Genomic DNA, 25413 nt, shown 5'->3' with positions numbered 1-25413 from the left:
ACAATGTTTTTTTTATCATATTTAAGCATTATTTTACATTACTAATGCATTCGGTAGCCATAGTTTTTGTTAATGTACAATTGTTAAATTGCTGTAAATTATTTCATATATCTCTTCAATTGTTAACACCAGCAGTTCTCCTGCTGCACCATGTTCATCTGCACTGCAGACTGTCTGGCTGGCATGATGGTGTTGCTAGATTTATAGCTGCTTGAACTGCGTCACAATGACTTTGGCTGCTATCACTGAACTGGTGTTTTACAGCTCCTCCATGGCACTAGGCCAGAAATCATGTCTGTATTTTACACCAAATGCTCGAGCATGTGCATATCCAACGCAGATTACACATGAAAATCATCAAATCTGTTTGTGTCAAACTAATACAATTTAACAAACGAGCAATGATTAACTATTTGGGACACACATATGATCACAATTAATTCAGATTCATGGAGGGAATTTATTTGGAAAAATGCAATCAGGTTCTTTATGACTTGAGATCAAAAAATGGTAAATGCTGGAGAAAATGCGTAAATTACTGGCTGATCATTTCCACATATTTTGGGATTGTAATATACACACATGATTTGTATAAAGAGATACATGCAATAATGGGATTTCATCTGGAATGTAATTGTAAAACTATACATTACTAACAACTAGCAAAAAGGCCATTACAAAGAAATGGCTTAAGGAGAGTCCTCCATCTGTAGGTGAATGGCATGATATTGTAAAAAAGGTGAATGATATGAAAGACAACAAGCCTGCATACTGGGGTAAATGGTTGAAAAGAAGAGCAATGTTTTAATTATATTGTGGTAGTTATTCACATAAACATACATACAAATATATACACACACACACACACAAATATATATATATATATATATATATATATATATATATATATATATATATATATATATATATATATATATATATATATATATATATATATATATATCCTATTTATTTTAATTTACTTTTTAACTAATTCCTAGGTCAGAATAATGTATTTATAGTCAGTAAAAGTGTATTCAGAGGATCAAACAAGATCGAATTTTTATTTTATATTATTATTTATATATATATATTTATTTATTTATTTATTAGTGCTATTACTTATTTCTTTTTAACTATTTCCTATAGAGGTCAGTATATTGTATTTTAAGTCAGTATAAATGTGTGTTCAGAGGATCAAATGGAATCCATTTGTTTTTTTATTATTTATATACATTTATTCATTTTTCTTATTTATTTATTACTGCTATTACTTATTTCTTTTTAACAATTTCCTATAGGGGTCAGTGTATTGTATTTATAGTCAGTATAGATGTGTGTTCAGAGGATTAAATGGAATTAAATTTTTATTTTATATTATTTTTTATATACATTTATTAATTTTTCTTATTTATTTCTTTATTTCTTTATTTTTTGCTTATTTGTTTATTAATGCTATTACTTATATCTTTTTAAATATTTCCTATAGAGGTCGGTATATTGTATTTTTAGTCAGTAAGTGTATGTGTGTATTGTTTGTCTGTTCATATTATTTTGCTTAGCTCTAATACTATTCACTCTGTACGTTTTATTCTATTTTTCTCCCTTTGTCGATCTGTATTGCTTAATTTACAAAAAAAGGGGATCAAATTAAGTTGCCATAATTGTTTGTCATACTGAAACTCAACATAAGAAGAAACCTGATTTGCAGAGAATAGAACATAAAAAATTTGGTAGTGGGTTTGATTACTTTGCTAGAAACTACAAAGAAAACCCAAGCAACATAATGAAAACCACCACCCACGTGCGTCTCTGCATTGCGTTTTATGTAGATATGTGCAAGTGAACAGAGGAGAACCTGTCTAGACATGCTGAAGTCTGTCTGTCTGCAAGAATAATCAAAAGTGTGCTGAAGTCAGAGATCACACAGGTGATGAAAGATGAACTCGTAGAGAGACTTACAGATGAGCAGAGAAAGAAATGAAAAGTGTGAAGACTGAAAGAGATGAACAGCGTGAGATGTGAGCATGCATGAGTAAGAAAGAAAACCAGATGGAGGGAAGGAGGGAGAGAGAGAGATGTGTAGATGGATGAACAAATAGATCAACTTGTGTGTGTGTGTGTGTGTGTGTTCTTGAACAAAGTATTCACAACACATCACATTATTCTATAATAATAATCTAAAATGAAAATAATCAATAATTATAATAATTTATTGAACAAAAACTCTAAACAATTTATTAATATACTTATTAACAATTATTGTTATTTTTATTATTATGATTATTGGTATTAACATTATTATTTTAATTATTTAGATTTATTTATATAAATGTAATTATTTAATTATTGTTTTAATTATTATTGCAATAAACAATATTATAGCTTATTATTGTTATTATTATTATTATTATTATTATTATTATTATTATCATTATTATCATTTATTATAAATAAGTAACATTGTTTTCCTACCTGTCACGTCACATTTATCTATAATAAAAATAATAATAATAATAAAATAACTTTAAATAAAATGCATTATTGTTATTAATAATAATAATATTATAACATTACTATAACATAATTATAATAAATACAAATACAAATAATTATTAAGTATTTAACAAAATTTAAAAAATATATTAATTCAAGTATTACCAACACAATTATCATCATCATCATCATCATCATCATCATCATCATCAGTATTATTCTTATATTAATATTATAGTAACAATATAAAGCAATAACAATATTATTATAGCTTAGTATTACTTATTATAAATAAGTAACATTGCTTTAATACCCGTCACATCACATTTATCTATAATAATAATAATAATAATAATAATAATAATAATAAATAATAATAATAACAATAATAATATAAAATTAGAATCATAATAAATAAATAATATGCTTATTTAACAAAATTATAAAAAATATTAATAAAATTATTAACACAGTTATCATCAACATCATTATTATTGCTATTATTATCATCATTATTATTGTTATTTTAATATTAACATTCCAATAACAATATTAAGCAATAACAATATAATTATAGCTTATTATTACTTATTATAAATAAGTATTATTGTTTTCCTACCTGTAACATCACATTTATCTATAATAATAATAATAGTAATAATAATAATAATAATACAATTAGAATTACAATAAATAAATAAATAATTATAACAAGTTTATTTAACAAATACAAACAAATTGTTAGTTTAAATATCATTAACACAATAATTATATTCAACATAATTATCATTTTTATTAATATTATCATTTTATTATTATTATTGCACTATCAATATTATTAACAATAAAAAAGGTTTTGTTATAGAATAGAATGCCTTTTTTTGTCACTGTACACATATACAGTGTATTTGTTACAATTAAATATATTAATTAATTTTATTTATATATTAAATATATTATTATGTATAATAAATAAGTAACATTTTGTTTTGTAAGCTATAAAGCAAACAAACTGCCTAATAAAACTATTAAACCCGTCTTTTTCAATTAGATTTTATTGATAATTTTTTGTCAGTTTACTTATATTATTTCTTTCAGAATGCACATACGCACATGCACACGTACAAGCATACGCACAGAAACTAAAGTATAGGGTGCTCAGCTACTGCACTTAACACTATTTTCCCACATGTGAATCCAAACCCAGCAGCAGAAATCAGAACTGATCAATAAAAGCTGGAGGAGATTGACACAGGCGTCCTTGCTTTGCAGCATCAGGAGCTCAAATGGCCCATAAAACGGAGAAGAGGCCACTTCTATGGCTCTCCCAGTAATCGCCTTTACTGACCTTGACATTTGAAGGGAATTGGAAACACGTGTGTGTTGACTTTTAGGGTCTGGATTATGTGGGATATTTCCTGTATCTGCAGTTCACCGTTCATGAAGAGAAGTGTTCAAAGAGCTTTGGCTGAATGAGCCAAACACTGAGCTCACTCTAAATATTCACCCGCGCAGAAGGATGAATGAGAGACATTGTAACTTACAGCTTTTGACTGCTTGACTGAGTCTTGACCAGCTCAGCATAATATATTTATGGAGGCTGAATTATTAAAAAGACTCAATAGAAGAAAAGCAGCCAAAACAACCAAAAGCTGTATCATAATTATATTAATAATAATAATAATAATAATAATAATAATAATAATAACAGTTATTATTTTTAATATTATTATTATTAATAATATTTTATGACAATATTATGATTATTACTATATAAATTCTCATTCTTTATCTGGACTTCCCACATGCTAATACCGCGTTTTAAATTATTCTTCCTGTTTAAGGAGGTTCCAATCAAAAGAAATGAAAAAATCTAAATATTATCTGTATAACAACTTTGTACTACTGCAAAACTGTATGTTTGACGTTTTGCTTTATTTTAAACCATCATGTAAATAACATTATACATTACTCTGTTATGTTCATTTGACATTTGTATTACATGGAACTATGTGGCCAATGCTCTTTTGAGTTCAAAGTGTTTTGATCCTCCAAATAATTTTCTGTCTGCATTTACAGTAGCTCTATTTAACATGTCTGTTTACTTATAATATTCAGTGGTAACACTTGCTATGTTTCCATCCACCTATTTTGATGCAATTTGGATATGCGCTTTCAGGATGCTGCATAAAACCCTTTAAACACATCACTTAAAACCATTTAGGTGTGAACATGTCAAAATAAATTGGTAAGAAAAAGGACTAACAATGCAATTTGAAAACAACATGTCTCAGTGGAGAAAAAGTTTGGAGCACATATTTGATGCATAAGAAGTTAAAATGCAAAGCTATACTGTAAATCTATTACTTCTTTACTAAAAGGAAATAGGTCCATAAACTACTGTTTATTGGAATAAGTAAATTACAAGAATTAATTTCATTAAATATTCATGCTAAAAATATCATTTTTTGTTTATTTATTTTTTAAATGTATCTAATATTTCCAGGCAGGTTTTAGTGAACTAGCAATATTGTCAAAAACACAGTTCTAAAAGTCCTCATCTCCTACTAAAACAAACACTTGCGATTGGTTCATGAGATCAGTGAGTACCGATTGGCTCTTCAAATGTTATTATCGGCAGATCGATCAGAGCCTCCGTAGTATGCAGTCAGCAATACAGTATTGCTGATCAAAGTAGTAGAGGAGCAAACACTCACCTGCCACAGAGTTGGGCCGGGGCATGAGGTAGAGCGGGATGGAGTGAGCGGAGTGAGACACAGAGTGCTCCAGGCTCCTCTCAGGGATTTTATTGAGGCTGTATGTGGAGGCGGCCATGTTTTCATCCACCCTATAGAGGAAGGAGTCCGTGCCCATTGACTTTTGTGCCTGCCAGAGTTTCAGGCTGCCCCGTGAGCCCTCGCTGTGTTTGCCTCCGTGCTCCGCATTCTCTGAGTAACTCGTGAGTGTCGCTGTAAACAGAAGACATTTGGGAGATTTGAATTGGATGCACACTTGACTTTCGTGTTCATGTATATCACAGTTGTCATGTTGACATGTTGCCCATAAATCCAATTAGTCCAATTACGATATATAACTATAATTTAAAACAATAAGAAAAAAATGATGAATACATTTAATGAATACATTAAAAACACTTTATTTAAAGATGTACATACTATAATAATTACAAATAATTGTGCATAATTACATGCAACTAACTCTAACTCTTATCTTAAACCTAATAGTAAGTACATGTAATGAATTATTATCACTCAGTAGTTAAATGAATATTTACACTGTAATAAGGACACTAAAAACCATGTGTAACCAAATATTATTTCGAAAATTAATGTGTGTTCATTACAGATTCAGTTCCCTGGTTCGTTACATACATGATATAGAGGATAATGTGCGTCACCTATAATGCCGCTGTCCCGGCTCTCCAGTGTGGATGTTGGACTGGTGATGGAGCCGTAAGCACAGTCTCGGGTGCTCATGTTACCAGGGGCTCCAGCAGGCAGAGTGGAGCAGGGGCTTCCAGCAGGTGGAGAGGCTGTGCTGCTGGCCAGACTGGAGCAGGGGCTGATCCTCTGGGTCATGGAGAGGCACTGAACACAACACAAGACAACACACTTATAAAGTATACTAAATTACAATTTTGGCCATATTTTTTGTCAGTATTACACAGTATATATGTTATTATTTATTTTATAATAATGATTAGAAAACTTAACAACAACAACAACAACTACTACTTCTACAACAACAACAACTGCTACTACAACAACTATTACAACAACAACAAAAACTACTACAACAACAACTACTACTACTGTTACTACCACAAAAACATTTACTAATACAACTACAACAACTTCTACTACTACTACTACTACTACTACTACAACAACTATTAATACTACAATTATTACTACAACTAAAACTACTAAACTACAAAAATAACTGCAACAACAACAACAACTACTACTAATACTACTACAACAACAACAACAAATACTACTGCTACTACAAATACTACAACAATTACTACTACAACAACAACCATCAACAATCACTACTTCAACTACAAAAACAACTACCACCACTACAACTATTACTAAAACAACTACTACTACAACTACTACAACAATCACAACTAATTCAACTACAACTACAGCAACTACTACAACAACTAAAACAACTACTACAACAACAACTACACCAACAACTACTGCTACTACAACAACTACTACAACTACTTCAACAACAATTACAGCAACTACAACAACTATTACAACAACTGCTACTACTACTACTACTACTACACATAATTCAACTACAACTACCACAACAACTACAACTACTATTACTACAGTACAATCACAACTACTACTACTACTGCAACTGCCAGAACTGCAACTACAACAACAACAACAACTACTACTACAACAACTAATTCAACTACAACAGCAACAACTACCACTACTGCTACTACTACGACGACGACAACTACTACTACAACAACTAATTCAACAACAACTACTACAACAGCAACAACTACCACTACTGCTACTACTACAACGACAACTACAACAACTAATTCAACTACAACTACTACAACAGCAACAATAACAACAACAACTACTACTACAATAATAATAATAATAATAATAATAATAATAATAATAATAATAATAATAATAATGATCATAGTCTTTTCTTTAGTATTGTATTTCCTTAATTAATAATAATACACTTTGCATTATAAAACTATGTAAAATAATTACAAAATTCATGTAAATAATAATAAATAGTGTATTGCTATAAAATGTACATGGTAAAAGTACCAGCAGCAGCAGCAGTAAAATTATAACCTTATGATTATTATTATCACTAATAATTGCAAAATAGCTATTTACCCTTAAAAAAAGGCATAACAATAGAACTAATTATGTTTTATTAAATATATCACACAATTTTTATTGTATTTTCATTGATTAGACTCACATTTTGCCTACTCGGGACACAGATTTACAGCTCACAATGTAAATTCTTTTCCCAGCTAGACATCTTGCATTATCTAAAGGTTTAACAGAATGAATATAAGTAAATAATTTGTAAAATTGCTCTTAAAATAATCCATTAACTTCAACTGCGCACTACACACTGAAACACAGTGCTCAAATTACTTATTTTACTGGTGTTTCTTGAATTCATTGTTACACAGCAGAAATATAGCATACCGAAGGCTTTCTGATAGATCAGTGCACCAATGCGTATATATGAGAGTCGTATTCCATAAAAGCAGCATCGCTGAATGACTTTCACACACAAAACTGCCCACAGAAGTGGAAATCTGCTGACTGCTATTTAATGATACAGTGCTGTCCCATATTTCTGCTGAGGACTGCACACTCATGTGGAATTATCTCTTTTTATGGCCTGGGCTGACTTCAACTATTTTCCACTGTGACTCAGTATTATGCAATTTAATACAATGTTATTGACTTTATGGTATACGACAGAGAGAGAACGTTGAATTTAAACTCATAACCAAGCGCAAAGGGGAGAGAAATTAGGAATATTTTGGCACATTGCGGTCAGCTACAAGACATGAAAACCAACCAGAATGGTGGATCGTTTTACCCAATGGGATGAAAGAGCGAGAACGACAAAGTGAGAAACATAAACAGACAAAAGAATGATAATGAAAGAGTTGCAGGGGAAAAAGCAGAGAGGGAGTAGAAGAGACATGGAAAGAATAAGTGGTTAAGAGAGTTCATGTCTGACTCCGGGTTTGCCGCGAAGTCCACATTAATGACCTCATACAGACGAATATGAGCTTCAGTGAGTCAGTGTCTATCCAAAAGTTGCTTTAGATAATGCTTTTTCTTTTTTTGGCAACCCAAAAAGGGGTCATAGTGCAAACCAAAAGGATGTTCTTTCATAAAAACAACAGTTTCAGATTGGAAAATGAGATTAAAAAGCAAGTTAAAGCAGCAAGTTGTAATAAAAAGTACATTTGAATTATACAAATTCTATATAAGTCAATGGCAGAAATGTATTGATTGCAATTTTCTTGGCCCACTTTGATGTCTGATTTTTGGGAAATTTGACAAACCAATAGTTTTTTCTTCTAAGAACTATAATTTGCAGCATATCTAATTATAAATCTAACATACAGTATACGCTTCTGGCAATACAGTTGAGGATCAAAATGCAGCAATCTATATAGGCTCAATTTATATTTATATCTATATAAAATTGATTTAGATAATGCTTACATCACACTAATAATGTGAGTGTATGTGGTTGGCTAAGGACAGAATAGAAGTCAAGGCAACTAACCTATATTCAAGTATACAGATATTTGTTTTTTCTTGACTTTTCCAAAACTTTACATATACGGTTTTCCGTTACCGTATATGAACCCTGTATACACTAAACTAGTTCATTTGTTTATACATCTTTTTATGCTTTCATTCTATATACATTCACAATGTACTATTTGAGAAATATATTGTAGAACACTTATCATCCTTTTTTATTTTATTCTCTCGATGCTGAATTAATAATTGTTGAGTTGACCTTGTATTCAATATATTATTTTAGCATTGTTTAGATATTCTAATGAGTCATGAGACCATACTGTTCAAAATGAACTCCAGACACACTTGATCTCTGTTACCCTGATGAAGGCTAGGGTTTGCAGGAACGCATAGGTGCAGATTTAAGAAAAAGCCATGTTAATAAAGATTTTTGATTATTTTCCCCAAATTTTTCGAGTGCCTTGAACTTCCTTTTGCTGTTTATTCTGATAAATCCCTTAATCCAAAGAGCACCGACACATTTATTAGGCTACCCCTGTGCACTTTTTGTTTGATTTTGGATTTTAAACTTTACTTTAAACTTCTTTTCAGTACACACTTTTTCAATGTTTACTAAATTTAACAGTACTTTTTGAGAGGTATTTTTTGAAAGTCAAACTACATGATGCTTACCAGTTTTCTATCGACAAATCCACCCGAATGTCCTAGTGTAAAGCTGTTTGAAGGTTTTGATCTTACTTTTAAACCACCAACATTGGAATGTCTTCTGAGATTGACTGAAAACCACTCAAAACTAAAAACACTTTACACTTCCTGTCACTATGAACCAGCCAGATTTTGGGTTCAAAAATGTTCCTTTAATATGCTTCCAAATAGCTCAGTCTACACCTTTCTGTGTAATTCAGGATTCGGTGTGCGTGGGAGAGGTTGGCTTTGAATGGCCTTTCAGTGACCACGCTGGCCTGGCAGGGTCTGCTTTCTGAAATAGCTGTATGGATGTCTGAGCCGCTCAGCTTTGGCTGTGGACGGCAGGAGTCTTGTGTTGTGCCATACATTCCTACTCTCAACTATGTGTCGGATCAATGAGGTCAAACTGAACCGTGAACAATTAGGAGGGAATGAAACGCTTCTGATTCTAACCAAGGGAATGTGAGACCGAATCCAATAAGAACATTCAAGAGTTACGAGAATGAAAGCCACATGGAATAAAGACTAATGCCAGGCTCAGACTAACTCATAATGAAATTTGGATGCAGCACACTTTCTATGAATTTCTCACCTCAAATCCCAACACATGGAATAAATCGATTGATTATTATTATTTACTTATTATTATACTAATTATTTGACAACTGCCACTTTAGACAAAACATTCAAAATAGAGTAGGTCCCTCTTTAACCACCTCACATTAGCAGGTAATATGCAGCAAGCGTCAGAAGTAATCAAGATTTCATCTTTGATTCTCAGGAGGTGAAATCAGGCTAAAACTCCTAGGCTTTAACTGAGGTGTGGCCAGATGATATGCAAACTACATTTCTCTTCTTGATAAAGCACACCAGCATCTTCTTATTTAGAGTTGATGAATAAACATTGTAAAAACATATGCAGTGAGCAGCTTGAACTCTGTTTGATCCTAATTTATTAATCACACTTGTGGTCTTCACAATCAAAAGGGATACAGACCTATAAAGTACCCTAAAAATGTATTTTTGTTTTAATAATATTTATTTGAAAAGGGACTAAGCCGTAAAGAAAATTAATAAATGAATAATATTTATTTGATTTGATCTTTAATTTTTAAGGGGGAGGTTTGTAATTTTGCAAACTAAATATCTGTTGAGGTTTTTGCTTATTTCCCATTCACTTCCTTTGATGGTCATTTTTTGACCGTGAGGATACAACAAGTGTTTTTTTTCAACCATTTTGCATGCTTAAAACATGGCCTCATTTTTTTATGTTTTCACATAGCAAATGCCAATAAATTCCAAGTGTTTTAGACAATTTCGTTAATTCTGTAATTAAAAAAACAAAACATTCCAGCTTAAAATGACCGAAGACTACCAGAGGGTTAAAGGAGTTATAAACATATGAAGTATGGTGTACTTTTTAGTACATCCTCAGACCCTTTCAATTTGATGAAAAGACATAGCATCTCAGATTATTTGATGAAACTGCACAGTGACCCCTAGGACTAGCTTTTAGGACTGAAGAAAAACATGATCAAGTGTCAGGTCTCCTATATATGGATCGGGTGAAACTGCCTTAGATGAAAAAGCATCAGACCAAAAGGCACTGGATGAAATGGCATAAGACAAAAAGTGATTGGATGAAAAGGCATCATCAAAATTTTTTTCAGTTAAAGACAACATTTTGATTACTCCTGTGAATTTGTTTTCCCAAAATATTTCCCAAGTGCTTCTTAACAGATATATTTTAAACTTTTTTTTTTCAAACGTAATAGTTTTAATAACTTAATTCTAATAATTAATTTAATTTGTCTTTGACATTTGACGGTACATAATATATTTTACTAATACATTTCAAGATTCTTAGCTTAAAGTGCTATTTAAATGCACTAATTTAAGTAGGTTAATTAGTTTAAATTGTTGGACAAGTGAGGTTTGTACTGTAGTCAAACTAAAATAAATAAGAAAAACATATTAGAAAATACTTTGAGAAATGTCCCTGTATATATAATATAATATAATATAATATAATATAATATAATATAATATAATATAATATAATATAATATAAATAATATAATATAATATAATATAATATAATATAATATAATATAATATAATATAATATAATATAACATAGTATAACATAATATAATATAATATAATATAATTTAAGTCAAATTTTCCTCCTAATTTGTTCATTATAAAAATATTATTGTCATAAGTACAATTTCATGTTTTTATTTTTAAGCCAGAAAAGGAGGAACATATTTGAACTTGAATTCATTTTTAAAGATTTTACAGATTTAAAAAACAAAACCTTGTATTCCATTTAAATGTAAATTATTATGACATATTAATTGAGAATATAACTTTTAATGAACAAGTCAAAAATTGCTTCTTTATTCTGGTCTCATTCTTGTCAGTAACCTGGCCCTATTTGTCTAAATTCTAAATTCTTCCTTAAGTAATTCCTAATTTTACAGGAGTGGAAATTAATATAAACCAGCGGCCCTAGATTTAATTTATTCTGACCTCAGTTTTATTGTTACTGTAATGTATATTAAAATCAAGCACTTGAAATCCCAATCCCACAAAATCATGACTTGTGTATAATAAAAAACAATCTATTAACATAGTATTAAAACAAACATTTAATCCTGTTTCTTAACCATTTTTTTCTGTACAATCAAACTTTGTATTACTGACTTACTCAGTCCTGAAATTCCTAATGTGTTGCTACATGAAGTTTATTTGGTAGCATAATCAGTATATCAGTAATTAGATTAAAAAATACAATACAAAAATACATTTCAATTCACACAACATGACTAATAGTATGTTAGTGTACTGGATAATGAATTGAACACATGTTGGATTCAATTTTCCAGACTTGAAAGCTTTCTAAGCACTGCAAACCCAGAAGCAGATGTTGACTGGGTAAGATCAGTGTGGACTGTAAATAGAGCAGCGGCAGGGGTTTCAGCATCTGCTGTCTGAGACATGCCTAGTTAGACCCGAACTGCATCAATATCCCAGCACAAACTGCTGCTGTTCATCCAAAACCCTGAAACATCTGTCACGATTTAGAGAGCAAGGATATCTGTGTTTTGGAGGTGGGGAAACGCCTACTGACAATTATCATTTACCCATCATCAAATGACAAAGTCACTTGATGTATTTTTTTATGACTAATGAGATTGCAAATCAAACCTGAGGGTCATCTTGCTCCTCCATGGTGTATTGTGCTCCAGCAGGCCCTTCATTCACTTTATCCCCCAGCAGGAACCCCAGTCGCGTCATCAGTGTGTTTGCAGCCTCGTCTACAGAAGGAGGAGGACCCAAATTCTGCCCTTCATCCCCTGTAAGAGAATAACACAGAAAGACAGAGGTAAAAAATAATGTTTATAAAGAACAAACCCTGTACTAGAGCGAATTTTGCTGTAAAACATTTGTTTCAGCATTCATAAATAAATAGAAAGTTTACATTTATTTATTTATAACACCAGTATTGTCTGACTGGTACTTAAAAAAGCTATTTAAAGCATCTTTGCAGACTACAATGTTGTTTTCAAGTAGTAGATCACTAGTATTTTTACCAAAAATGGTTTAAAGTCGAATATTTCTATATTTTTTATAGTATATCTTACAATTAGGGATTTAGAGAAAATTTGGCAGAATTATTGGCTGAAAATGTAATTTTCAGTTTTTAAACAAAAGATAAAAAGGGTCAAAATATAAGTGTTATGAAGCTGACACTGACAAGACTCATGCAGGCAATGGTCAAATAAAAGAGCATAACATACAAAAGGGTAATTCAATAAACACGGTCAAAATACAGTCAAGAGGTCAGTCTAAGCAGTAAAGAATCAAATGAGAATCAGGCTAATATCAAAACAGAAAAAGCAAACAAGGAGAAACACTTCGTAATGTTTGATAGAAACAAGACTCAGCCATGTGTGAGTGAAAGTGACATGTATATATAGTCCTTGTGGAATGTGGAAATGAGCAGCAGCTGTGTCTGAATGTGTGAATTTCTGAATTATTGTCAGCTGTTGTATGAGTTGATGGGCGCAAAGAGTTCTGGGAGTTGTAGTTCGGTAGAATGTAATCTACCAATAAAGATAAAACAGCACTGGCGATTAGTATTACAGACTGCAGGAAGTAATCCTCAGCAGGGACAACACTGCTGGCAATCACAACAATAATAAAAAAATTATAAAAAAAAAAAGACTATGCTGTGCCAAACTGTTCAGCAATGTTCAATGTGCTCATCTCTAGCTCTATTCACTGTGTCCTCTGAAGCAGCTTTCACACTGGATGTGAAAAACAATGCGCTTTAAAAACTCATTTATTTCAATGACAGAAAACCATTGACTAGTTTGCACACACACACACACACACACACACCGCAAATTCAAAATAGTAAATTATTCCTCTCTGTGAATTTTTGGCACATTTACCCATATAAATATCTATGCATCAACCAAACATTGACTGGAAAAGCAAAGTCTACTCAAATAACACACCGACATGTCATTAAAATGTCATTATTTTCTTTACTTGTGCTTTTTTTTTTGTTTAAGTTATTGAGTTGAATTTAAAAGTTCAACAAAATAACTTTAAATTATTCAATTATAAATAAGTATTACAAAGGATTTTCGGTTTCAGCTTTCAGAGTTCAATTCAATTCATGCTTATTTTGTTGTGTTTATATTGCTTTTACAATGTAGATTGTGTCTAAGCAGCTTAATATAGAAGTTCTAGTAAATTGAAGCTGTAGTTCAGTCCAGTTTTCGGAGTTGAAGTTTAGTTTAGTGTGGTTTAATTTTTACTGCTGAAAGTTCAAACACTTAAGAGCAAATCCATCGATGCACAAGTCCACAAGTCCCACACCAAGCAAGCCAGTGGCGAGGAACAAACTTAACTAACTGATGAAAGTCAAGGAAAAAAAAACATGAGAGAAACCAGGCTCAGTTGTGCACGACCATTTTTTTTCTCTGGTCAAACTTCCTGTGTGGAGCTGCAGTCTAGGCACTGAAAGCTGGAGAATGCTAGACGTCCATCATGTAGAATTGCAGGTGTAAGTAAGTCACCGACGGGTGATCAGGCTGGCCTATGGGAACAATGCAAGGACTTGTCTGTCACTGTGGTCTTTCTGGAATCAGTCTCAAGCTCTCCACTCCTCCATTGCCACCACAGCGTCAGCTCAGGATACGGCCTGGTCCAGGATTACGGGTACCCTGGCATCATTTCCTTTAAGGTCTTGGATCTCATCAATGGCACAGCATAATCTCTAGAGACCACAGAATGTGTATCCTTTACTATCTCTAAGTAACACTTTGAGAAACTGCTTTCTATGGCTTCAGTAAAGGGATTGTTATGATTCCTGCCAATCCACATCATCCAGCGTCGAGTTTGACACGAAAATCACAACCACATCCAGAAATCATGTTGCATACCTGTGGTCTCATAGCCCCATTTGCATGCTTGTCAGTTCATTTATCCACAACATTGCTAAGCATCCTGCAAAGAATGCTAATAAAATAGAGAACACGATTCTCCCATGATTCTGAAGAGACAACTTAACTAAAGCTTTTGTCAAACTTAGCTGCATACGTTTTCAAATATTTTCCTTATTTGATGTAACAACAAAAAAGCAACAACAAAAAACATCTTATGAACAAAAAGGATTAAATGTAATTCCTATGACCTTCACACATTGATTTCAAAGCTGAGATTTTGAATTAGTTAAAGTTTGTAACACTAAAATAATAACACTGGTTAAAAAGAATCAAGACTAAAGCTGCATGACTGCAGCTTGACCAATATAATAATCAGAGGTTTGATGTTGACATAAATCATAACTATTTAGACTTAAGACCATTCGAGTGTTTGAACACAGATTGTGATATTTAACAGATTAATTGTGCAGCTCTCAATCACAGCAGATAAAGACATGTAAACCAGCCCACAATGCTGTTAGCACAAACTCCTCGCCACACCAAAACCACCTCACAATCCCCAAGAGCGGGATATCTGGGTGTCACAGTGTTTCTCAAACCCTGGTCACAGATGAAGCGTCTGAGACTGTGCCTTCATGTATACAGGCAAAGTCAAAGGCTGATCTCTAGACTTCAAAAGAAGAGCAGTCCCCAAGGTGGCTAAATCCACAGTGAGAAGAGCTTTTTCAAGATTACTTTTCCCATCATGCCTTTCACCTCTCACCATAAAAAAAGAGAACCGACTGCAAAACAAACAGAAATAGGAGGCAAGTCGCTACACCTCTAAGGCGTAGGATTGTCTGACTGTCAAAACCGTCCTCTGAGACTCCAAATGTCTCTAAGATCAACCAAAACCTCAGCAGCTCTGCACAGCAGCTAGTGTTAAAGGCCCTTCACACCAATCACTTTAAAGATAACAATAAATGTACAGTTCTAAAAATCATTCTGAATGATATAGAAGAGTTCACACCATTACAATAAAGATGTAGAGAAATGATATCACTGGGATCACTTTAAGAACAATTTATTTCTCAGTTAAATGATAAACACTGACAATCAGTCAGAATCCATTGAAATTTAAAGTCAAACAATTTAAAGCTATAAAACATTGTGGAGAAGCTCTACTTGATGTTAAGCCCACATTTAAAAGATTATTTAAAGATAATAACCATCTTTGTAAACAATTAATTATACCATGAAAAATAATGACTAAAATAATGACACTACTACACTGGCTATGATCACTAAAATTACTGTTTGATTTGATTGATTACACAAGCTGGATTCACTGGTTCATCCCTTTATAACCACAGTGTACCCATCTTCTGATGGCTACTTCCAACAGGATAAAGCACCATAAAGCGTAAACAATCTCAGACTGGTTTCTTGAACATGACAATGAGTTCACTGTACTCAAATGGCCCCCACAGTTAGCAGATCTTAATCCAATAGAGCACATTTGGGATGTGGTGGAATGGGAGATTCGCATCATCTGCAGCAACTGTGTGATGCTATCATGGAATACCATGAACTACAGTACCTTGTTTGATCTATGCCATGAAGGATTAAAGCAGTTCTGGAGGCAAAAGAGGTACTAGTAATATGTACCTATTAAAGTGGCCGGTGAGGGTAGACATTACCTATATGCTATAAAACTACGGGTTACCTATGTTCATATACAATAACTTATATTTGACTGTAATGCAATGGTGTTCACCTTTTGCAAATCTGCATTGAAACAACAATTATTGTAAAAAGCGCTTTACAAATAAAGCTGAATTGGCAGTCAGCATGTAAAACTGTGCACAAAACAATAGTATATTTCCAGAAAATGTTACGAAGATTATCAATTAGTTTCTTGTTTTGAATGGCATGTCTCTATTACATGGAAATCTGTTTGACTGAATGCATGGTTGATTCCAATCTCCCTTTTTTCGGGTACCGTCCTAACACAAAAATGTTGTCATAGCAACAATGTATTTGCTCAAGATTGTGCCGAAGCATCCATCTCTTTCATTCATTCCCCAACCAAACCTTCCTCGGTCGCTCTCCTGTTTCCCTGTCCCTCCGGCGGGATGTATGTCACTTTTGACAGCATATAATAAAGTTCAGAAGCCCACTAATGACACCAGCAGGCGCTGAAATAGCACAATGCTGGAAAATCTTGTTCATTACAAGCATGAAGTCTCAGAGGTTTGTTATTCTTCTGCTCTCTTTTTATTCTTTTGACCGCAATGCCATTCATTTAAGAAAGCATTGCGCCTCTTCAGACGTTTTCAAGACCACAGATGGTAAAAAAAGAAGGTAGAGGAAAAAAAAAACCATGACCATTCTGAACGAAAGATTCACAAACATGCCAGCAATGGTGCATTAAAGGTAATCCTGAGGAAGTGAGCAGAAGAAAACACTCACATATTTGTGGACCACACACATTTCTGAAGGCATAACGTAAACATGTAGTCATGTATGACAATCACGCTTCACTTCTGTTTGAAAGATGAGCTTTCTGACATCCAGACAGGCCACGGGGGGTTGGAGACGTGTGTTTGTGGTGAGCGGAGTAACAGCAGGAGCTTTACTACAGTAAAACACAAGGTGATTTACAATGCCTGTTCACTTGGTGGACATATTTGCAATTACTCAGCTATTTCTGATAAGAACGCCTTATATATACATGCTGAAATCTCAAAAGCTGCTTGTTACACTCACCTTTTAAATAACAGGTTTCAAAACAGCAACACAATCCGGCATGAACTGTCAGACTTAATAATAACAAATGTTGTTTTGTATACTCAAAAGCATTAAAAAGAGCTTTCAATAGTGTATGCATGGTAAAGTTTATTGCTCTGTAAAAAAACAAGAATTTTTTACGTATATACTGTAGCATAGATAAATAAAACCTGTATTTCACTGAAATCCATTGAATCAATTAAAATGTAAATTAAAAGCTAACCGACATTGTGGATAAGCTCTACTACATGTTAAGCCCACATTTAAAATGATATTTAAGATAACAACCATCGTGTTAAACAATTGATTATACTATAAAAAATAATGACATAATGACACTGCAAAACTGACTGGGATCACTAAATTAATAGTTTCTTTTGATAGGTTACATGAGCTGGATTCACTGGTCAGATGTGCTAGAAGCACACTGAGGACACCTGCTGGTTACAGGAAGGTCAATGCAAAATGAAAAGCATAAACTGAATAAAAATACGCAGATCGTTATTGTTAATCAGTGTGGATGAAAATATATATATATATCGTAATATTTATATGGTATGAACAGGCCTTTAGCCTTCAGAAGTCATCCTAAAAAAAATTCACAAACCATCTGAAGTGAAAGAAAACAAAATCTCAGTTCCAAACCAACACAATAGATGCTAAAGCTAAATATGCTAATAAATAAACAAACACACAAATAAATAAAATCTGTATAAGACTTTATGATACTTGAAAACCTCTTTTCTTTGACCTATAAGCATTTTTTTCTAAAATAAATTAAAAGATAAATATTAATTCATGTAAATGTGAATATGTTAGTCACTATACTTCCTTTTTAATTCAATATTATATATGCATTTAACAAATTAAATGTAATTATAATTGCATATTAAATTTAATTACAGTTTTAAATACTATATTACAGTATTTTATGTAACATTGTAATAATAATATAGTGTCATCACAATAATTTATGTTAATGACTTTATGCAAGTCATTTCAATATTTAAATAAAATCACAATTGAAATTAATTAGTGATTGAACAATTTTCATAACAACTAATCTATTATATAATCACATTATGAAATTAATTTGATTAAATGAATTTAATTAATCAAATGGCAGTCCTACCAAACTATAAACTAGGGCTGCATGGTATTAAAAAAATCTAACATTGCGACATTTTTTTTATTTTCCCATTTATATAAATACAATTTCATTAGACTTAATATCACATTTTGGAAAGAGTTTATAATGTTAGATTGATTGAGATAATTCTGCAGTGCTTTTATCTACATCAAATCTAATAAACAGTCAAGCCCCGACATATTTTTGCTGTTGTCTATACTACTTGAGTACATTTCTGTATTTGCATGTGTTGTGAGTATTTTTATGCACATGTTTAGTCAGAGATTGATGAAATAATGTTTACTATTTGTGTCTCCATAAAATCTAATAAACAATTTATTCAATTTTCAGGGTCCCCCAAAACATTCTTATATTGGTTTGTACTATTTGCAGTGCATTTCTGTATTTGCATGTGAAGTATTTTCACACACAACTATCTTCAAATACAATCAAGTGAAAGATTTTTAAGATATTTTATCGTTTCCCCGAGTCTAAATGATAAAATAAAAACAATTCAATAAAATTAATCATAGTTAAGGTCAGAAATGGTACAACTTCTTATACCTGAATGCCTTTAAAATCGTTATGCAATCACAGGCATCAAAAACACATGCAAATAATAAATTATAACACAAATTCATACATTGCATTTCCTGTGAATATTGTGAACGATCACATTGCGTTATTGATGCTGAAACGATATATTGTGCAGCCCTACTATAACTTACTAAAAATAAAAAAGTTTCTGTCTGAAATGTAAAATGACTAAACCAATGCCACCACCAGAAAGCTCATATGTTAAAGTCCTACGTCTCATCTGTAACGTCCCCATGAGATCCACTTAAAGTTCCACTCTTTAACTCCAACACATTCAGCTCCACTTCCTTCTTTCAGACCCCTGCGGGACAGGGACGGTCCCCATGGGAAAGCGTGCTGTTTTTGCTTTCACGAGAGTAAAAAACATCAGCGCTGCAGGGTTTTAAACCTCCTCATTCGTCATGTCCCTGCCTCTTGTAAAACCTACAGCGCTGCAGCAGAGGTTACAGGACTGAAAATGCCGATTGGTCCTGTGTCAAAGGTTTGACTTACAGCTCTTGATATGCACCACTGGGCTTTTAAAACCCGAGCTGAAATCACTGCTGTGCAAAGACAAGCAATGACACATGGGCTCTAACAAAACCACACATGCAAAAAAAAAAGCAGCTAGCGTAGTGAAGAATGCAACACTCAGCAAAAAAAAGAAGGGGGAAAAATGGAATAGTTGAACTTCTAATAGCAGGGTTGCAGTTAGTGAGGCAGGGTACATTTAATCTAATAATTCAAATATCATTCCATTGCCTCTGACGCAGGCTTTTCTCCACTTGCACACTGAACTACTAAACTGTAGGATAGCTAACAGTTGGCATATAATGTAACAATACCACACTTCTTTTTCATTACAGATAATTCTGGACAGCATTACCCTGTGAATAGATATTGAGTAAATACTAATGGTGTAATAGATCACAAATCTCATGGTTCGGATCACACTAGGTTTTTTTGAATAACGGATTGGACCATTTTTTGGATCAGTAAAAAAAGTGAGACAAATGTCATTTGCTTTCCATTTATACACAAATATTACGGTAAAAAACACTGATTTTAACAAACAGAACTTAGAACCAGTAATTTTAATAAAAATAAAAATCAAGAAAGAACCAGCTGAAAAAAAGGAAAATATTCAATACGAAAAATGATCATTACTACTGTTGCTGATAATGCTAAATATAGAAATGTAACATCTTGCACAACATATATTTATTTTCAATAAATAATTCAATAAATCACACATAAAAATGAATTTTTCATTACAGGTGGATCATTTTTTGAAAACCTATTTAGTGATATAATTTTAATGTTTGTTTGTCACCTCCTATTGGTTACACAATGTAATTGCTACAACATTTACCAGCGTCACGTTCCATCAAACAGTGATTTTTATCTTTACCATATGCATCATTGTTTACATCTGAACTATAAACTCTGCTCCCAGTAATTCTGTGTTATTTGATTGCTTGAAATGAACTGAAAAAGTGTAAAAACTGAATCTCTCTAAATCAAACACAGATTTGAATGCAGCTCTTGGGAGGATTAATAAACATATGCAAATAATTAGCATTTATCAATCATTTTGTGTGGGTTGGAAATTAAGATCACAATCTTTTAACGTTTAATTGTGCAGCTTTACACCGAATGCATTAACAAACAAACAGTGATGGAAAACACCTTTAATTAATAACCTAAGAAAGCATTTAGGTCCCACCACTACTTTTTTTGCCATCATTATATTTTACAGGGAAGCCTAAATGCTTTCATACACTTGATATGAATGACATAGGAAGAGATCTCTCTGCAGTTGTTATAAATGTTAGATGAACCCACAAGTTCAAAAAAAGTTATTAATCCGCAGGTTACATGCGTTCCGAACGGCAGGTTGTAAACCGTAAACCCCTTGCAGTTGCTAAGCTTTTCTAAAAGATTGCTAGGTGGTGGATATCCCCAACAATGCATACACTGTAAAAATGTTAATCTCAATCGATTTGTGTTGGAAAAGCATGAAGGAATTACGTAAACTTACTACAGTAGTTCTTACAAATTTAAATAAAACAATTAAGTTGTCCAACAAAAGAAATCTTAAGAATTGTTGTTTTATTTTAAATAAGTAGTTGAAACAAACAACAAACAACAAATATTTTTTGAGTGTATTTTCAGAACGATATAGAAAAACAGAATGATGGATGGATAGATGGATAGAATATATACAAAACTAATGAAAGGTAATAGATATAACAAAAATACAACAGAGTGAACAAACAACAGAACAATACTGTATATTAAAGATAAACAAAAATAAGACAAAAAAAAAAAACAGTTGTCAGATCAGATCAGATTATGCATCTCTGCTATACTATTTATACTAGCTATACTATCATACAAGGCATCACAACATAAATAGCACAGAAAATGTTGAGTCTGAAGGGGTTTAAATAGGGACAGAGAAATAGAGAGGAGACACCAAGCACAATTGGATGGGCTGAATTACATTTGCCCACAAGCAATGCTGCTTTAAAAAAAAAAAAAGTACATGTCCGAAAATAACTTAGAAAAGCTGGTTTGAGTTAACCAAGCAAAGCTTCGAGGCTGACAGGGAGGAGAAGACTGCTGCACGATGACAGGGTGGCTGTCTGAACAGGGCGGCACAACTAACAAGCCAAGCACCAAGCTGCGGACCGGCTGTGCTGGCGGTTTACAAATAGAAGGCATGAGGGAAAATAAAAAAAAAAGAACAACAAAGGGCCTTGCAAACAAACTCTTGGCTAAATAAATAGACCAGAGAAAAAGCTGGTCTGTCATTGTGAGACATTTTAAGCATGAAAAATGCAGTGTCAAATGAGTGGAAACACTTGAGTCTGCTTTCCAGAGTTTAAGTGGCCGGTGGAGATGGGCAACCCACACTGCTTACAGATCATGTTGTATTACATTAACATGGTAATGAGATAAGTTAGATTTCCTTTATCTCATAAGTTTATTTATCACAGAGCAATTTTGATTAAAAAAAATGTATGGTTTTCTTTGAAAACAGAGGCCTGAACACTGTGCTAAAAATAACACAACTGTAAATTTGTAGAATTTAACCATGCTCTTGTGGAAACAGGCAGCTAAAATGCATCGTCTCTGCCTACACTAATGCAAAAACAACTGCGTTTTCCTTTTTTTTGTGTGTTATATAAGTAATGAGAAATCAGATTAAAATGTTCGTTAATGCATCTCAGTCTGAACAATTTATAGTCATTAATTGTACCCGGCATGACAGCAGAAACGAATGTTTATTATGCATTGAAAAACATAATGAGTTTTTAATAAGTCTTTCCCCTTGTTTTTCATTAAATTATCCTTAGAAAATCCTTAAAACAAGTATTTACTTGAGAAAAAGACAGCCTATTAAAAATGTGTCCACACGAGGAATTAGAAATCTTCTTAATTTATGTGTTTAATGTAAAATTTAAATAAATAAAAAAATAAAAAATAAAAACTGATCTTGTTGAGCAGAGCTGATTTCTTCTAGATAAGGGGAGCTGAAACTTTTTCTAATGAAGGGCCAAAAACTAAACTTTGTTTGAGAGTGGTGGGCTGGCCCTAATTATAACAAACTTTAAATTTGTTGATGTAATTTCCTAATTTGTTATTATATTCATTATATACTTTAATGAATACTATCATTTTCTACATTAAAAAAACTTTAGTTAATTTAATAATTCTACATTTTTGAACATTTTACAATGAACATCTTGCAATAAAAACATGAATAATTCCATTTGTAACACTAAAAAATACATTTTGCCTTGATTCGGTTGCTGATGTCTTCTGCAATGTCTGATATCCATCAAATTGTATTTATTGTTTTGTTTTTTTTAGTCTGATTCATTCACAAAATTTAATTGAAACATTTAATTTCAGTTTGCTTTTTTGTAGGACAGCAGTTATAAAACAAGTTATGTTAAATCAAAAATGACAATCAGGGCCAAATCAAAGGTTACTGTGGGACAAGTTCGGGCATCTCTTTTCTAGATGCAAATTTTGTCACAGTTTTGGAGAATACTAAAGTATTAATATCCTTAAGACTAGCATAATGACACTCACATGTAAAAAAATTTATTTTGATTTCACAGGCACTTTGATTACATCACTGTATATACTAGGTGTGTATACTAAATATTCAGCTATACAAAACTGGATTTAACTACTAAAAATAAAATAATATTGTGCCCCCAGAAAAAGATCTGACTGGTTTATAAGGACACGAGTGTATGTATGAAAATGTATGGTATAATTTTCAGCACTTTCTGTAAAAAACAAGTCAAACAAAACTAGCCAATGCAGCAAGAGCAAAAGGCCTTCTCTGGATATAGTGTTGCTTCTAAAATTACTTCATAAGATATTAAGAGTTCATCTCTTCAATCACTTGAATCACTCATTCTCAGATGAACCAATAAACAGCCAAGAACAATTATTCCAATTTCCATGATAGGGGTTTCAATGTAGCAAGTGACCTCATCATTTTCCCTGTCAAATTGCTGTATATTTTCCCACTTATAAAATTCCCTCTTTTTGACTTCTCCGTCATCATTTGTTTCACCTTTGCAGGGACGGCTTTTGATTTTATAACAAAAAAATTGATTACTTTCTCTTGAGAATTAATTTCATTTTTAAATTTTACCACGTTGTATAAAACATAAACATTTGTTTGAGATCATAGAACACATTTTTACCCGCAGTTTTTTCTGTTTGTAAAAAAAAGCTCTTTTTGCATGATTTGATTAATATCATTGTATCCAAATACTTTAAATAATATTCTAAAATATTAAAATATAACATACTCGTCCATTGTTTATTGTTTTTAGAAAATATCAAATCTTTTTTTTTTTTCAAATAGGCCTTTGTAAAATTAAAGTGCAAAATGGCTTAAAACAGATTCATTTATTTATATTTTACTGTATATTCCTAAATCATTATAGGTTTTGTTTGATTTAAACTGGTTTATTTAATGTTTTATTATATCCAATATTTGTATATCTTAAAATGATTTCAATATAGCTTAGGCTATTTTATCTAGATCTATGAAACTGTGTTGAGTCTACAAATGTGAACACGTAATTTGTAAAGTTTTATGTCTTCTGTTGTATTCATATGTGATATGTGAATTCATTATCTCTAAAATAAATGAAACCCAGCCGCTCGTGGCATTGACAAAGCTAAATTGAGCACTCTTTCACCTGGTCTCTCACACACAAAAGCGCATGTTTCATGCACAAACACACCTTTTAAATGTGACAAAAATGACAACTGAAAGTTACTGGCTGCTGTGTTTTTAATGTGTTGTAAAACTATTATGCGTTAATAAAACATCAAGGAGGACACAGCAAAGAAATATCACTTATTAAATTAAAATTATTTTGCTATTTTGTGCAACATCTTTAAATTTAAAAAGGAAACATAAGGGCAAAAAAAAAACCTTAGTCTATTTAATTTTAAAATACCCTAAGATGTTTTATAGAAAATCTTAAACTGTACACGAGCTACATTTTTTCTTTCCCTTATATTAAACGCACCCCTGGGCTGGATTTGGGGAGCGTTTGCTCGCACTGACCCAACAATGGAAAAATCGGTTGTTCCTTGCACCACCTAGTGAATACTACGTAAAGCACAAAAATGTTCTATTTTGTTAAAATTAAAAGGTGGCATTTGCTGCTGCAGCACTGCGCATGACAAATTGTGGCACTGCACCTGAAGAAACGAGCATTCTCATTAGCCACATATGTAATTAAAATGGCAAAAGCTGAAAATACAAAGGCATTCATTTTGCTTACTTTCCCCTTGTCTATATGTTCAGATTTGTATACCAACACCATCTCCAAGATGAACCAAATCTTGTGTGTCAACATAAACGGGCTAGAAAAAGTGAATTCTGAACTGTGAGAGGCCTTAAAAAAGTACATTT

The 25413-nt window shown here is 32.2% G+C and overlaps 1 protein-coding gene across 8 annotated transcripts in view; it reads right to left on the bottom strand.

Annotated features, from left to right (window-relative positions):
* Positions 1–25413, bottom strand: part of tanc2a (tetratricopeptide repeat, ankyrin repeat and coiled-coil containing 2a) — a 247990-nt gene that overhangs the window by 41461 nt on the left and 181116 nt on the right. For all 8 annotated transcript variants that reach the window (XM_087244297.1, XM_087244298.1, XM_087244299.1 and 5 more), the window contains 3 exons: positions 12726–12874; positions 5915–6104; positions 5214–5465 (listed from right to left, as the gene is read on the bottom strand). In XM_087244297.1, coding sequence (XP_087100423.1) covers positions 5214–5465; positions 5915–6104; positions 12726–12874 — 591 coding nt within the window. The remainder of the gene's footprint in view (positions 1–5213; positions 5466–5914; positions 6105–12725; positions 12875–25413) is intronic.

The sequence above is a fragment of the Danio rerio genome, chromosome 3, assembly GCF_052040795.2.
Source record: "Danio rerio strain M-AB ecotype USA chromosome 3, GRCz13ab, whole genome shotgun sequence".
NCBI classification, from domain to species: domain Eukaryota; kingdom Metazoa; phylum Chordata; class Actinopteri; order Cypriniformes; family Danionidae; genus Danio; species Danio rerio.
The sequence above is the reverse complement of the archived record's forward strand: the minus strand, read 5'-3'. Positions and strand labels throughout refer to the sequence as shown.